A 15,306-nucleotide genomic window follows, 5' to 3' on the forward strand; every position below is an offset into this window, starting at 1 on the left:
TGCCTTTAGAGTATATTTTAATTGCAACATTAAAAAATCATGGTGTCTGTATTAGCCTATATACAAAAAAACAAGTAAAATAACAAACAAAATAGACAAGAAAAACACATTTTTTTTTTTAAAAGACAATACCTCCTTTATACAACTTATAGAGCCATTGTTGTAGTTTTTTATCTTAATAACTAATGAATGCTAGATTAAAAAGCATTGGAACATTCCTTAACCCGCCCCCCCCCCCTCCCCACAACTCCCGAAAAAGAATCCGTGTTAAGTAAATGTATAGATCTGCTAGACTTTATAATAGTCCAATGATATTCCTTAAGATTTAGACTTAGGAGACGATACGCACAAATTTCCTGAACATTAATTTATTAAGGAGACGCTGTGGCTGAGTGGTAAAGCGCTTGGCTTCTGAACCGGGGGGTCACGGGTTCAAAGACTGGGATTTTTAATTTCGGGATCCTTGGGCGCCTCTGAGTCCACTCAGATCTAATGGGTGCCTGACGTTAACAGTGGGCCACAGAAACAGAGGACCTTTACATCATCTGCCCCATAGATCTCAAGGTCTGAAAGGCGAACTTTAAAAAAAAAATAGAAATAGTAAACTCTTGAATCAATAATGCCTTACATTCAGAAATTCCTGAACGCGATAGTCATTTCAAGAGTGAAATGGTCCTTTCAAAATCGATGCTTTTTTCCTATACCTCTATTTAAGTCAGAAGTTTATGGAAGGTGGAACCGGGACACGGATCTCAAAAAACGGCTCTAACGATTTTCCTAGAAATTTAAGAAGACAGTTCTTCCATTACATAACTTTAAATTTTAAAAAATTTATAAAAAAAAAATTTTTTTTAGCTCAAGCCGGGTATTGAACCCGTAAAAGTATTTTAAAATGTTTTTCTTGCTACGACTACAAGTTACACAGACAAGATCTCGGCTATATAAAATAACATATAAACATTGAACACGATGGAACCCCCGACACAAATTGTACATTTTTTACATGACTTAAATACAATCAACTTAGTACATTCCCATCTATGCCAGTGAATTGAATAAGTGTAGATATCAAGTAATCCTAATTATTTAAAAAAAGACGTAGGTCTATATGTATGTGTCAGTAAACATTAGTAGGTCTATATGTATGTGTTAGTAAACATTAGTAAGTCTATATGTATGTGTCAGTAAACATTAGTAGGTCTATATGTATGTGTCAGTAAACATTAGTAGGTCTATATGTATGTCTTAGTAAACATTAGTAAGTCTATATGTATGTGTCAGTAAACATTAGTAAGTCTATATGTATGTGTCAGTAAACATTAGTAGGTCTATATGTATGTGTCAGTAAACATTAGTAGGTCTATATGTATGTCTCAGTAGAGAGAGAGAGAGAGAGAACAGTTGATGCATATTCCTAATATATTCCTTCCTGGTGGGAAGCGTTGTCGAGAGGCTAAGTGCGCTTGAACTTAGCTTGGCTTTACTATCTATGAAGTGGGCTCGAGGTTCGACACCCGACACCCGGCAGAGTTGTGTTTACTGATCGCCTAAAGGCAGCACGGAAAAACCTTCTCCTAGATCACCCCCCCCCCCCCCAACTGGTCCGCAACTGAGATATAAAAGCCATAAATTATTATTTGTTGACATCGAGATTTTCCGGCCCCTCGGAATGAAATTTTTTTTATAAAGCTTCTATTAGCTCACTGTCTGTCTGTTACAAACTACCCGATAGACTCGGGATAGAGTAAAGAACATGACTTGTGGGTGAAGAGTGAATTCACATAATTTGTAGAGTGCATTGTTTTTTGTTTTCTCTCTATCGCGTATTATCGCAGTTGAAAATGAAGGAATACAAATCATCTCGTTGGCCAGACTTTGTGGTCATGTCTAGGGTCAAGGGAGATAAGAAATCGTAAACAGTATAAGTCTAACAGTATAAGTCTAACAGTATAAGTCTAACAGTATAAGTCTAACGGTATAAGTCTAACAGTATAAGTCTAACGGTATAAGTCTAACAGTATAAGTCTAACGGTATAAGTCTAACAGTGTAAGTCTAACGGTATAAGTCTAACGGTATAAGTCTAACATTTTAAGTCTGACAGTATAAGTCTAACAGTATAAGTCTAACAGTATAAGTCTAACGGTATAAGTCTAACATTTTAAGTCTGACAGTATAAGTCTAACAGTATAAGTCTAACAGTATAAGTCTAACGGTATAAGTCTAACGGTATGAGTCTAACGGTATAAGTCTAACGGTATAAGTATAACAGTATAAGTCTAACAGTATAAGTCTGACAGTATAAGTCTGACAGTATAAGTCTAACAGTATAAGTCTGACAGTATAAGTCTGACAGTATAAGTCTAACAGTATAAGTCTAACAGTATAAGTCTAACGGTATAAGTCTAACGGTAGGCTATAAGTCTAACGGTATAAGTCTAACAGTATAAGTCTAACAGTATAAGTCTAACAGTATAAGTCTAACAGTATAAGTCTAACAGTATAAGTCTAACAGTATAAGTCTAACGGTATAAGTCTAACAGTGTAAGTCTAACAGTATAAGTCTAACATTTTAAGTCTGACAGTATAAGTCTAACAGTATAAGTCTAACAGTATAAGTCTAACGGTATAAGTCTAACGGTATGAGTCTAACGGTATAAGTCTAACGGTATAAGTATAACAGTATAAGTCTAACAGTATAAGTCTGACAGTATAAGTCTGACAGTATAAGTCTAACAGTATAAGTCTGACAGTATAAGTCTGACAGTATAAGTCTAACAGTATAAGTCTAACAGTATAAGTCTAACGGTAGGCTATAAGTCTAACGGTATAAGTCTAACGGTATAAGTCTAACGGTATAAGTCTAACAGTATAAGTCTAACGGTATAAGTCTAACAGTATAAGTGTAACTAGTGTGTTGACAATTGGATTCAAAATAAACAAACACAATAATAACAATAGTAATTGAACGTCAAGGAAACAATAATAATAATGATTAGACTGTCGTCGATTCCGAAAAGTGGCGGTCTTGTACGTGACTACGAATACCCAGTTGCGACCTTCATATTTTGTCATAATTAATGCAGACAAAGCCGTTATCAGCTGGGGATATGCTAGGACAAATTTGTACAAATACTCCTTCTTCCCTAGTACTACTAGAGCATGGAATGGGTTGCCTGAGCTAGCCTGGAAAACCAGTGACTTGGCAGAATTTAAGTCATTGGTTAACATGCAAGACTGAATGCATGACGCGTAGGACGTAATCATCTTCTATTTGGGAGTAACGTCTGTATTATATAAGATAAGATAAGATAAGATAATCAAGAACTACGCTTTCTACACTTGTCTTCGGCAAGGTCTCTTCGTCGGATCTCCAAAATGTGTTACCGCTACCTTCATGATAGCACTTCAGCTGTTTCTCTCAGAAGACGTCTGCCACCCCCTGCTTTTCTCTATGCCAGCGAGGGCAAAATGGCACACGATTTATCTTTACAGCGCTTCTGGGGGCACCTTTTTTTAAACTCTTCAAAAAAAAAAGATCTCAACCGCATGTTGTCATGCCCCATGCGGGATGGGTGTCCGGACCAGCGCAACTTGTCAATCCAAAAATGGCTTTCATCTGTCATCTATATTTTCATTTTGAGATTTATTTTAAAAGAAGGATATAAGAAGGATATAATCTGAAAGATAGAGATACGGAGGAAAATCTTTTCTTCCTTGGACGGAGAGTTCAAGAAAACATCACCGAATATGAATATTATTATGATGTGGTAGATAAATATGAATTTTTGTCGCCACCCCAACTATTGAATCCTCCAATCGAAATCAATCCCCACAGTGCTCATAGAGACATTGACAAAAAACGAATTTCGCCTGGAGCGAAAGAGACTTCAACGTTTTATCGCAGTTCCTTCAGACACCTTTGAACTTCTGAAACAAGGATCTATTTGAGATCTTGAAGGTTTTTTCAAAACTAAGGTTGATCAAGAATTAATTGCCATCAAAGATAATAATTATCGACTCACTAATTTGGCAAATTTATTCATAAAAAATTGATTAGGATAAAATTATTGATAGTTTTGCCAGAAAGAAAGTACGTAAGATTTTTTTGTAGTATCATTTTGTTAAATGTATTTTCTTTTTTTTATATACATAAATTAGAAATACTTTAACAATGAATAAGTAAACTAAACCGAACAATTGGGATAAGTCTACATGTTGTATAGTTGTATGACCCAGCACATGTATGCATGGAAATTAATAATTTTAAAACAAATAGAGTTTCTTAGCACATACATTTTATTTGCTGCTCTTTTTATTTTAATTTGAAAACAAAAGTCTGATGAAATTGTTTTAAAAAACAACACAAATGACAAATTAACATTTTTTCTTATTTTAATCAAACAAAATACAAGTATATTCATAAACATAAATATGAACAGACAAAATAGTATCCTTGATTCATTATTTATTGTATTTAAAAGATCAAGATGTCTATAGAGAATGATCTAGATGTTTACAGAGAATAATTTAATTGTTTACATAGAATGATCTAGATTTTTACAGAGAATGATCTAAATGTTTAAAGACAATGATCTAAATGTTTACAGAGAATAATCTAGATGTTAACAGGATCTAGATGTTATCAATGATTACTATGTTATTCAAGATTCTGGAATGGGACATGAAGCCTGCAAGAGTGTAATACAAAATTAAACAAGATTCTAACTATAACAAAATTGTTAGGAACAGAGTAGTTGGAAGTATCGCTAAAATTAATGTACTCTTCCTTTTCAACTCTTGTCATTTGGTTGAATACAAGCTTTAGTTCTTCAAGAGGTGCTCAATGTGCAATCATTTTATTTACCTGAAATGTCACATTTGAAAATGTATATGACATAGATATCCTGACAAAATGTTTAACTCTTTCTCTCCTAATTGACAATGCCAACGTTGTTTTGACCCCCATTAAGCTAAATTGATTTTGGATTTATAAACTTGTAATTTGTGTTGTGTAAAAAAGAGCATGCCTTCTCCTATAATTCAATACCAAAGAAAAAGTTCTGATACTAAAGAAAAAGTCATTGAAGTTTAATCATAGCAGGATAGTTAAATACAATTGAGCAAGATAAATAATACTATCGAAACAATAAAGATATTTACGGAGAGAAAGAGTTAACTTATATAAAAGAGATCATAGTCATTGGTTCTTGGGACTAGATCCCTGAGACTTGCTAAGACGTCCCAGCATGCAACGTAAAAGACAAAAGCTAACAGGCGAAGGACATTTAAGAAGCATCGAGATTTGGACTGCAAATGTTGCGAAGACTAGAGGCAATACATGAATAGGAACAGGGGGAAATAAACCAGGTTGGGTGCGCATTAGGACAAGAACATGTTCTTTTGTCAAAAGCTTTACTATGTAAGACTAGGTGTCCTTTAGTACCAATCACTGGATCTTTGTCTTTAAGTCCGAGTACTGCTCACGTTTGGCAGTAAGCTGTTGAGAAAGATGAAGTTGTTGACCTGAACGATGGGCCCATCTCTGGCACACCCCTGCACGCCCTTGATCTCGACCTGTGGCTGCAGTGCGCTGAGAATGTACGAGAGCTTGTTGTCCGTTTGTACCATCACGTGACGAAGATCGACATGGACGCTAGGGACGCTGGTTGTTGACCTAGATACTGCCTTTGTCTCGGCAGGCTTCTCTGTGACTGTTGGAGCAATACCTAGATGAAAGAATAGATCATTAAAATGTCCTAGGCAACGTATCCTTCTAATCTAGATCTAGATAAATAAACATTCTTTTGGAAGAGTTGTTTCCCTTGTGACACTGCCCCTTCCTTAAAGTGGTGATCTTAAGTTTGTCCCTTATTTTTCAGGCTATAGTGTATCAGAGCCGACATATATTTGACCCGAGGCGACCACTCATAGACCCTGACCAAAATATGTATATGAAACATCAATACAGAGTTAGGCTTTGTCTTAAGGGGCTTCCTCTGCCCCTCTCCACCTCTTAAGCAATCTATAGGCAGTAGCGAAGCAAGGTACCCGTGGAATCCAGGCTCGATAATACGTTAATAATCCCCTTCCTCCAAGTAGAGAGTTACAAAAACGAAACTAAATTGTACAGTACGTATCTTCTTTTAGTATAAGTATGTAACAGTTTGTATCAGTATGTATCAGTTTGTATCAGTATGTAACAGTATGTATCAGTTTGTATCAGTTTGTATAAGTATTTAACAGTAGGTATCAGTTTGTAACAGTTTGTATAAGTATGTAACAGTATGTATCAGTTTGTAACAGTATGTAACAGTTTGTATCACTATGTATCAGTTTGTATAAGTATGTAACAGTTTGTATCCACATGCACCAGTATGTAACAGTTTGTATCACTATGTATCAGTATGTAACAGTTTGTATCACTATGTATCAGTTTGTATCAGTATGTATCAGTATGTATCACTTTGTATCAGTATGTAACAGTTTGTATCACTATGTATCAGTTTGTATAAGTATGTAACAGTTTGTATCCACATGTACCAGTATGTATCAGTTTGTATCAATATGTATCAGTATGTAACAGTTTGCATCACTATGTATCAGTTTGTATAAGTATGTAACAGTTTGTATCCACATGTACCAGTATGTATCAGTTTGTATCAATATGTATCAGTATGTAACAGTTTGTATCACTATGTATCAGTTTGTATAAGTATGTAACAGTTTGTATCCACATGCACCAGTATGTAACAGTTTGTATCACTATGTATCAGTATGTAACAGTTTGTATCACTATGTATCAGTTTGTATCAGTATGTATCAGTATGTATCACTTTGTATCAGTATGTAACAGTTTGTATCACTATGTATCAGTTTGTATAAGTATGTAACAGTTTGTATCCACATGTACCAGTATGTATCAGTTTGTATCAATATGTATCAGTATGTAACAGTTTGCATCACTATGTATCAGTTTGTATAAGTATGTAACAGTTTGTATCCACATGTACCAGTATGTATCAGTTTGTATCAATATGTATCAGTATGTAACAGTTTGCATCACTATGTATCAGTTTGTATAAGTATGTAACAGTTTGTATCCACATGTACCAGTATGTATCAGTTTGTATCAATATGTATCAGTATGTAACAGTTTGCATCACTATGTATCAGTTTGTATAAGTATGTAACAGTTTGTATCCACATGTACCAGTATGTATCAGTTCGTATTAGTATGTAACAGTTAGTATCAGTACGTATCCGCACATTTACAAAACGACATTTCAATGCAGGTACACAATGTACATTTTTTTCAGCTAATGCAATCTTTAAGTGAAGATATAAATTAAAATTTTTAATATTTTTTTTTAAATGTTTCAACTTGTATTGAAAACGTATATTTAGTTAGTGAATTTTTTTTATTATTTTTATTTTTAGATTATTATTAGAAAACATTGGGCGGATTAAACCATTCCGCTGATAGTAGTCTGCCCACCACTACTCTAGACAATAGAGATGCAAAAAAAAAACATTTTTCTGATTTTCTGAAACTGAATTTTAAAAAAAGAAAGAAAAAAGAAAGAAAATTTTAGTTTCAAAGATATTTCTCCTTTAAAAGGATCAGATAATGAAATCGCCATAAGGAATTAGAAGCCTAAATATATGTATGGCCTATTATGCTAGTATTTATAAAGAAATTGCCGAAATAGGCGTAGCTATAGAAAAATAAACATTATTTGAGCAATATTGGTTCCCCTGAATGTAAACGGTATTATTTTCAGTTGGCCCTGAACATGTATATATTGTTTATTTCAATCAAAACACTTTGTTCCCGTTACTTCTAGCAGCCCTGAAAGATTAAGTACCTACTATCTTCATTTTGATCCGATGAAGTGTCCACCAGAGACACCCGCCCCATTCACTTCTATAATTTACCCCCCCCCCCAACCGTCCTAGGGCGTAGGTTACCTCTTTGAGGCCCCCTGCATTTTGCGTAATATTAAATTTTTAATGTAAAAAACACTAATTTGGGGCCCCTCTCAAGTGGGAGCCCTGGGGAATTTTCAAAACTCCCCCCAACCTAGCTACGCCACTGCACCCATCCCTTTTGACACAAACATATCGGCACAGCTATAGCCCATAAGAATAAATATCTATCGCTCTACTTCAGAAATGGAACAGTCTTATATGGACACCGATCCAACATTTAGAACTTCCCCTTGTACACGTACGCACATTCCATAATATAAAATACATTAATAAAATACAGGATTTATAGAGAAGACATTAACTCTTTCCAGCTGCAGTAGTCACATCAAGCCACGGCTATTAGAATCGGGAAGTTTCTTGCAGAATACATAGTTAAAGAGTTAATCTACAGATCAAATGCTTTTTCTTATTTTATTATGTAACAAAAAAAGTATACTGTTAACAACAACAGTTACTTACTGTCCAGTGAAACAGGACATTTGAAGATGTCTACCGTTGGTTTAATGAACGCCTTGACCAGGTCAGACATGTACACAGCATCCGATTCTGAGCATCCTTTAATACCAATCAACGTGTCTCGTGCACACGTTGGGGCCAGTAATAGGTTTCTAAAATTAGAAAATGATGTCAGAGCTGAATTAGCCGATTAAGAAGTGTCACCTATTAGTAGACTTCCCTTAGTTTTGGAATAAACTAAGTCTAAATACATTGTGGCCCTTTTATACCTGTTTAGTTTGTATTTTCCCATTTCATTTGAGGCCCCACTTATCTAAGTCCGGCCCTGGACAAGGAATCCGTAAAAAAGCATAACTGGTCCTAGTTGTGCTGTGTTTTCTTCTATTCTTTCCTCAATGTACTCTACTGCTTTCAATAGCAACCGTTTCGGCCACATCATTTCTCGTCCTGGAACACGGACCCTTAGTTTCATCGTTCTTTGTTGAATCGGGGAATCGTACCCCCCCCCCCCCCCCCCACCCAGAGGTCTTCAAGTCATTGATCTCTCGCGTGGATCCATCCGTGTAAGCTGTTATACATCCATCCGTGTACTGGGCAATGTTTTTTTTTAGCCGTGATCTTGGTGACAGGTTTTGAGCATTCCTTGTTGATCTCAGAATCCACCAGAGATATCCGTAGGCCTATCTCCGGTAAAATGATTGGTCTCGGTTACACTCGCCTGGTTGTAGCTAAGCATAAATCCTAAACTTTACTGAATATAAATCCAATGAGATCAAAAAGCTGTTATGCGAAGTGTTGTCTCCAAGTTAAAGACGTGTCTTAGCGTTATTATGTACAAAATAATATCAAAACATTCATCTTTGTTGCATGCTACACTACATTTAAGGAGAACATTAAGAACCTATCCGTCTAAAACTTTTTGAGATTAGTTTGTCATTTTAACTTTCGTGTTTCTGTGTGTAATGTTATCACAGCGCCTTGAGCCTACATTTTGTTTGTTAACAGCGCTCTATACATTAAATTATTTTTATCATTATTTCAAAAGCAAGCATCGAATAACAACTGCCTTACTTAATCAAAAAACAGCATAATTTAACTAGAACCTAACTTGACCACAGCCTTAGTTAGTCACATATCATACCTTCAGTTTGGTTTAACCACGACTAAAATTAACCACAGCTTGACTTTACCACATCTAGAATTACCAACATCTTGATTAACCCACAACTAGACTTACACAAGTATAGACTTCAAATATAGACTTACCCACAAGGATTCTTTAAATTCTGTGTCGGTGGTACTGATGACATGCACTTTTTAATGACGGCTTCTTTCACTTCCAGTTGACTAAAGCAAGCCTGACTCTTTGTAAACTCTTAAAGCAGACATGGATGCGTGATAGAGACAACATTGTGAGGGTTAAATTCTAGGTTAAGTGCTCATTCTTAAAACTTTCATTCTTTAAATAAACCAAATACACTGGCAATTAGTTGCAAGCCATGCACACAATTTAACCACTGAGCAAACAATTGATTCATTACTACATCGAATGTGTTAAGTGCTGACCATAACAATCACCAAGGACGTTACTAACAAAGAATAAAACTGAAATGTGTCCTACAAATGTAACATAATGATTTATCAAGTAAATAAGGGAGGTAAAGGCTTGATACAAAATGGAGGTAAATGTGATCAATGAAGAAAGGAAGTTTAACTTAATCCACAACAACAAAAAAGGGAGATAAAAGTAATCAACAAAGGGAGGTAAAAGTAGCAAGGGAGGTGGAAAAAATCTGCGAAATAAAAAGGGGGGGTTTAAAGTAATCAATTATGCAAGGGCGGTAAATGTAAGTATCCCAATGTTAACTAGGGCGTTACATGACTACAAGACCCATTACAAGCCTCTATTTCCTAGAGCCTCCTAGTGGACTAGAACATCTACAGTAAGTTCTGAACATATAAATGTAGGTGTGTGCGAGGAGGGGGAGAGGGAGAGAGGAGGCGAGGATGTAACTCACCAGGAGTCAAAACTCTAATTTAGACATTCTTTTTTATTTGAAAAAAAAATCTGTATTTAAGCTTGAGCTCTCCCCCCCCCCCTTATTTTCTCATCTTATCTTATATAATACAGACGTTACTTCAAAAAAGAAGATGATTACGTCCTACGCGTCATGCATTTAGTCATGCATATTAACCAATGACTTAAATTCTGCCAAGTCACTGGTTTTCCTGGCTAGCTCAGGCAACCCATTCCATGCTCTAATAGCACTAGGGAAGAATGAGTATTTGTACAAATTTGTCCTAGCATATGGGACGAGGAATGTGCCTTTATCTTTGTGTCTGTCAGAGTATTTTATTAAATTTTGTTTTTGTATTTGAAGATTATGGTTCAGTGTTTTATGTATGATTGCTACTTTACTTTTGAGTCTTCTGTCCTGAAGGCTCTCTAAATTTAGTGATTTTACTAAAGGTGTTACTCTAGTCAAATGTGAATATTCATTTGTTATGAATCTCACTGCTCTATTTTGTGTTTGTTCCAGTTTCTTAATGTTTTCTTGAGTTGAGGGGTCCCATACGGAGGATGCATATTCTATTATTGGCCTAACCAAGGTTAAATAACATTTTAGTTTTATGTTCTTATTTGATTTATAGAAATTTCTTTTAATAAACCCTAATGCTTTGTTGGAATTTTTTATAGTCCTCATCAATATGTGGATTCCATGACAGTTTTTCATTTATTATATAACACCTAGGTATTTTGCGTTTTTAGTCTGTGTTACTGGTTTGCCATGAATAAGATAAGTGGAATTAATTTGTTTTATTTTTATTTTTTCTCCCTCCGAAATGTCATACAAACTCGAATAAAATTCCAATCTCCTATCCTAACTGAAATTTCCCATTTAAAAAAGTCAAAACCCACGTCAGTTTAGGGAAGAAGATTTCAAACTCTCTGGGTCTAGTTTCTACCTTGTTTCCGACTGTTGCATATCATATCAATGACACCTCTCTGTGTATCGAACAGCAAAGTCTCGTACAGCGAACAGTTCTCCGTGCTCTCTGCTGCACACTGCAAGGCAGCCACGACTCGTCTAGGAACCAGAAACAAACAAATGAAAATAATTAATCTCAGTCTATGCATTTATTTTTCTTGTTCGTAGAAACAACCAAATAACAAGCTAAATATACAAAATATTTAAAAAAAAAAAAAAACTTAATCCATGGAAAGAACTACACATTTACAACCAGCCTTATAGCTCAATATTGTAAAAATAATTTCCTTTTTTCGATATCAAACAAAATAAATTAATTATACTTTTAATTAACTAATTGGATAATTTTTGTATTGATTCTTGTGTTGACATCGACATTGAAGAGTTGAGCAACGTTTTAGCTTACTTCAAGAGTGGGGGAGATGAAGGAAGAACATTTTTGTTGCTTGAATCAGATAGACAAAGTGATTTTATAGAAGCTTTCTCAAAATTGAAAATTAAGAAACTTTTAAAAATAAAATACGCAAGTAGATCAAAATATTTTATAAAATCATAAATTGTCCCACTATGTTTAGATTTCTATAAATTAATTTATTTTCATAAATCTTTTTTTTTTAAATCCTAACCTCAAAAAGGATTCTTCTCTCTCATCGCATGGCAGCTAGGAAGAGGTGATGGGCAAGTAATTTTCAGAACGACATAGATTTTAGGTCTCCTTTGCATTTTGAAACCTTTTCTATCAAACGCAATAGGTCATTTTATTCGATTACTTCAAATGATATCAAACATTACAAAGGTTATATCAATCACGGTAAAGCGTCTGGCTTCTGAACCGGAGGTCCCCGGGTTCGAATCCTGGTGAAGAATGGGTTTTTTTATCTCGGGATCTTTGAGTGCCCCTGAGTACACCAATGCTCTAATGGGTACCTGACATTAGCGGGAAAAGTAACGACGGTTGGTAATTGTGCTGGTCACATGACACCCTCGTTAACAGTGGGCCACAGAATCAGATGACCTTTACATCATCTGCTTTATAGATCGCCAGGTCTGAAAAGGAAATTTTACTTTTTTATATCTCAATCAAATTCACTTCGTCTGTCTGTCACAAGGTTTATAGGCTACGCTTTAGTTCTTCCACTTTCCAGTCTCGGATCAAGATGAAACTTTACTGCACAATTTTTCATTTTTCCTAGTAAAACATGAATCAATAAAAAAAGCACACCAATTATTTGATTAATTATTGGTAATTAATTAATTGAGTTTGACATATATGTGTGGCTGTAAATGTTTAACTGTTTCCCTAATGTAAGGGTTTTTTTTTTTATGGATTCCGGCTAGTAAAGAATCAGAAGTTTCAATAGAAATATTAGAAACTCACTTGCAGTAACTTTCTTCTTCAGTTTTGGGTAGGAATGCGTGAAAACGTGCAAGCGAAATGGACTCATAATCGGAACAGTTCCGAACTTTTTCAACTGGGCAGCTCTTGTTGGCCGGCGTTGCTGTAAAGTAACAATCACTTCTCATTCATTACTCATCACCAATGTTCATATCAACATGTATAGCATTCATAAACCAGAAACGATATATTTCCTGTTGTTGTTGTTTTTTTAAATTATTTAGTTGTTGTTTTCTTTACCCAAGGTTAAATATGCTTGAGTTGCTTAACCTGACAACATGACGTATCTCCCTTTAAACAGGCCCAGCAATGCTGATGAGAAGATGAGCATGGCATAGTCCGAGACAGGAAAGGGAGGAACAGAGACGGGATGGACTGGTACCTTTACAGTCTGACCAAAAATAGTCGAGTCCTAGACTCTCACGACTGACCAAATGGTATGAATGCCAGAAATTTTGTTTTATGACTTATGTTTCGGAAACGGTGCTCACTCGTTAGAATCAAATGACTACACAACATTGTTATAAATACAGTTTGAGTTTTACAGGAAATTATATGGAAGGTGTGTACTAGTAATAATAATTCGAAAGTTATATTAAATATTACCTCTGAAATGATACCGTTATATTTATAAAAAATGCATTTCTTAAGCTTTTAAAACAGAAATTAACTTACTTTGTAAAACTAGAATGAATAGATACACTCAGAATATTAATAGGACCTATATTATTGTTTTAAACAAAAAAAAACTGTGTGCATAAAAATGATAAAACAAATTTTCCAAAATATACATCACACTTATTTAACATACTTTCCTTGTTTGTTTTCTTAAAATTTCTATAAAAAAATAGTTATTTATAAAAAAAATAGTGTTTTTTTTTTTAATTGGCGTACATATTTAAAAATAAAATGGTTTGCTTTTATAAGATAACACGGAGCCGTTGCACCTTAACTTTGCAAACTATAAATATGATGGAACTGGATTTTCAATCTCTATTTCTTGACATTGAAACTTGATAGACGGACGGACGAACAGACAGAAAAAAACAAAACTAATAGCGGCTTTTCCCCTCTCGGAGGATGATAAAAATAGACTATGATGCTTACCTAAGACTGGAAATATTAGAGACACTATCAGAAATAGAATTTCCATTGTAATGTTTTAAGTTCCACAACATAATAAATAGGCTATACGTTGTATTATACGTTTGTACTTCAATCAAATATGTGGTTAAAGAACAGAGACTTACCGTAAAACTCTTACTTTTGTAATTATGTATTTATTTTTTATTTTCCATTTTAAGTTTGAACGAGTATGCTCTATCTTTTGGCGCCCATGAGTTATGTTTGGGTCGGATGCCAAAACACAGATTGGAGCGGTTTACAAAGTGGAGGACTATAAAACAGATATTAGGGCTGGAGGGGTTCGTTAGCATTGGCTACCCCCTCCCCCTAAGGAGGAGAACTCTGAATCCAAATGTCTGCTGCCTTGCAGTTACATCCAAACATGGGAAAGACTTCGGGCGTCAACTCTTAAGGAAAAGTCAGTAGCCGGTGACCTTTATGTGTCTTGCTTGGTGACACTCCACAAAATAAATTATTAATTACATATGTTAGTCCAAAGAAGCAGATCATTAAGTCATATGCCTCTCGATGTGGATTGATCATGTGGAAGCAGATCTCCAGGAGAGATCTGAATGGAAGGATGTGTTGAAGCAGGCCAAAGCCCTCCATGGGCTGTAGCGCCACTGTGATGGATGGATGCCTCTCGATGTATTAATTAGTGTCAATTAGAGGCAAACTCTGCTGAGTCATTGGTTTTCCTGGCTGATCCAGGGAACCCGTTCCATGCTCTGTTGAACACAAGTAAGAAAGAGCTCTTCTATGAACTCGTCCTTGCATTGGGAATAAGAAATGTGACGTTTATTTATATCTTTCCGAATATTTTATTAGTTTTTGTTTTTTTTATAATTCCTCTTTTCGGCTTGCAATTTTTTCATGAGTGGGTGGACAAGGATCTCGAAAACAGCTCTAACGATTTTCCTAGAAATTGACAGTTTATGTATATTTTTGTTACAAGAATTATTAGCTAACTGGCCACAAGGGGAAAACTCTGGTTTGAACGTTATGATTTTGTTTTATATAATCTAATAATTAAATTTGGTCTGCAGTTCAAGACATTCTCTATCTTGTAGGCTACACACATATAGTCAGCGGGTATTCCTGCGTGTATTCACGATTAAATATTTCAAAAGGTAAATAGACGTTCAGGAACAATTTGAACATCGCCTTCTAAGTCTGGGTCTATAGGACAAGTATTAGAATTGGATATACTCTGAGTAGATCTCTACATTCGCTTAACCAGGATTATTTTTTTTTTGGGTGGGGGGGGGAGGGGAGGGGGGAATAGAGGAGGGGTAAAAATGTTCCTATTTTAAAGAAAAAATAAGTCACTCATTAGTTATTAAGTGTAA

At 35.1% G+C, this 15,306-nt stretch overlaps 1 protein-coding gene across 1 annotated transcript; it reads right to left on the reverse strand.

The window, feature by feature from the left end:
• Positions 1-4,375: 4,375 nt before the first annotated feature.
• On the reverse strand, positions 4,376-14,077 carry LOC106073816 (uncharacterized). The gene is made up of 6 exons (XM_013234462.2): positions 13,940-14,077; positions 12,815-12,935; positions 11,414-11,535; positions 9,713-9,821; positions 8,450-8,598; positions 4,376-5,727 (listed from the first exon to the last, which is right to left on the reverse strand). Exons 1-6 carry the CDS (start codon positions 13,983-13,985, stop codon positions 5,465-5,467), a joined length of 810 nt encoding a protein of 269 aa, XP_013089916.2. The 5' UTR covers positions 13,986-14,077; the 3' UTR covers positions 4,376-5,464.
• Between the last annotated feature and the right edge of the window lie 1,229 nt (positions 14,078-15,306).

Source organism: Biomphalaria glabrata, chromosome 4 (assembly GCF_947242115.1).
Source record: "Biomphalaria glabrata chromosome 4, xgBioGlab47.1, whole genome shotgun sequence".
Taxonomy (NCBI): domain Eukaryota; kingdom Metazoa; phylum Mollusca; class Gastropoda; family Planorbidae; genus Biomphalaria; species Biomphalaria glabrata.

Excerpts from the sequence above, each read along its gene's own strand:
- LOC106073816 (XM_013234462.2), bottom strand. The coding sequence starts at position 13,985 with ATGGAAATTCTATTTCTGATAGTGTCTCTAATATTTCCAGTCTTAG. Across the intron at positions 12,936-13,939 it reads TCTAATATTTCCAGTCTTAG|CAACGCCGGCCAACAAGAGC; the intron begins GTAAGCATCATA and ends GTTACTTTACAG. Across the intron at positions 11,536-12,814 it reads GAAGAAGAAAGTTACTGCAA|ACGAGTCGTGGCTGCCTTGC; the intron begins GTGAGTTTCTAA and ends TCTGGTTCCTAG.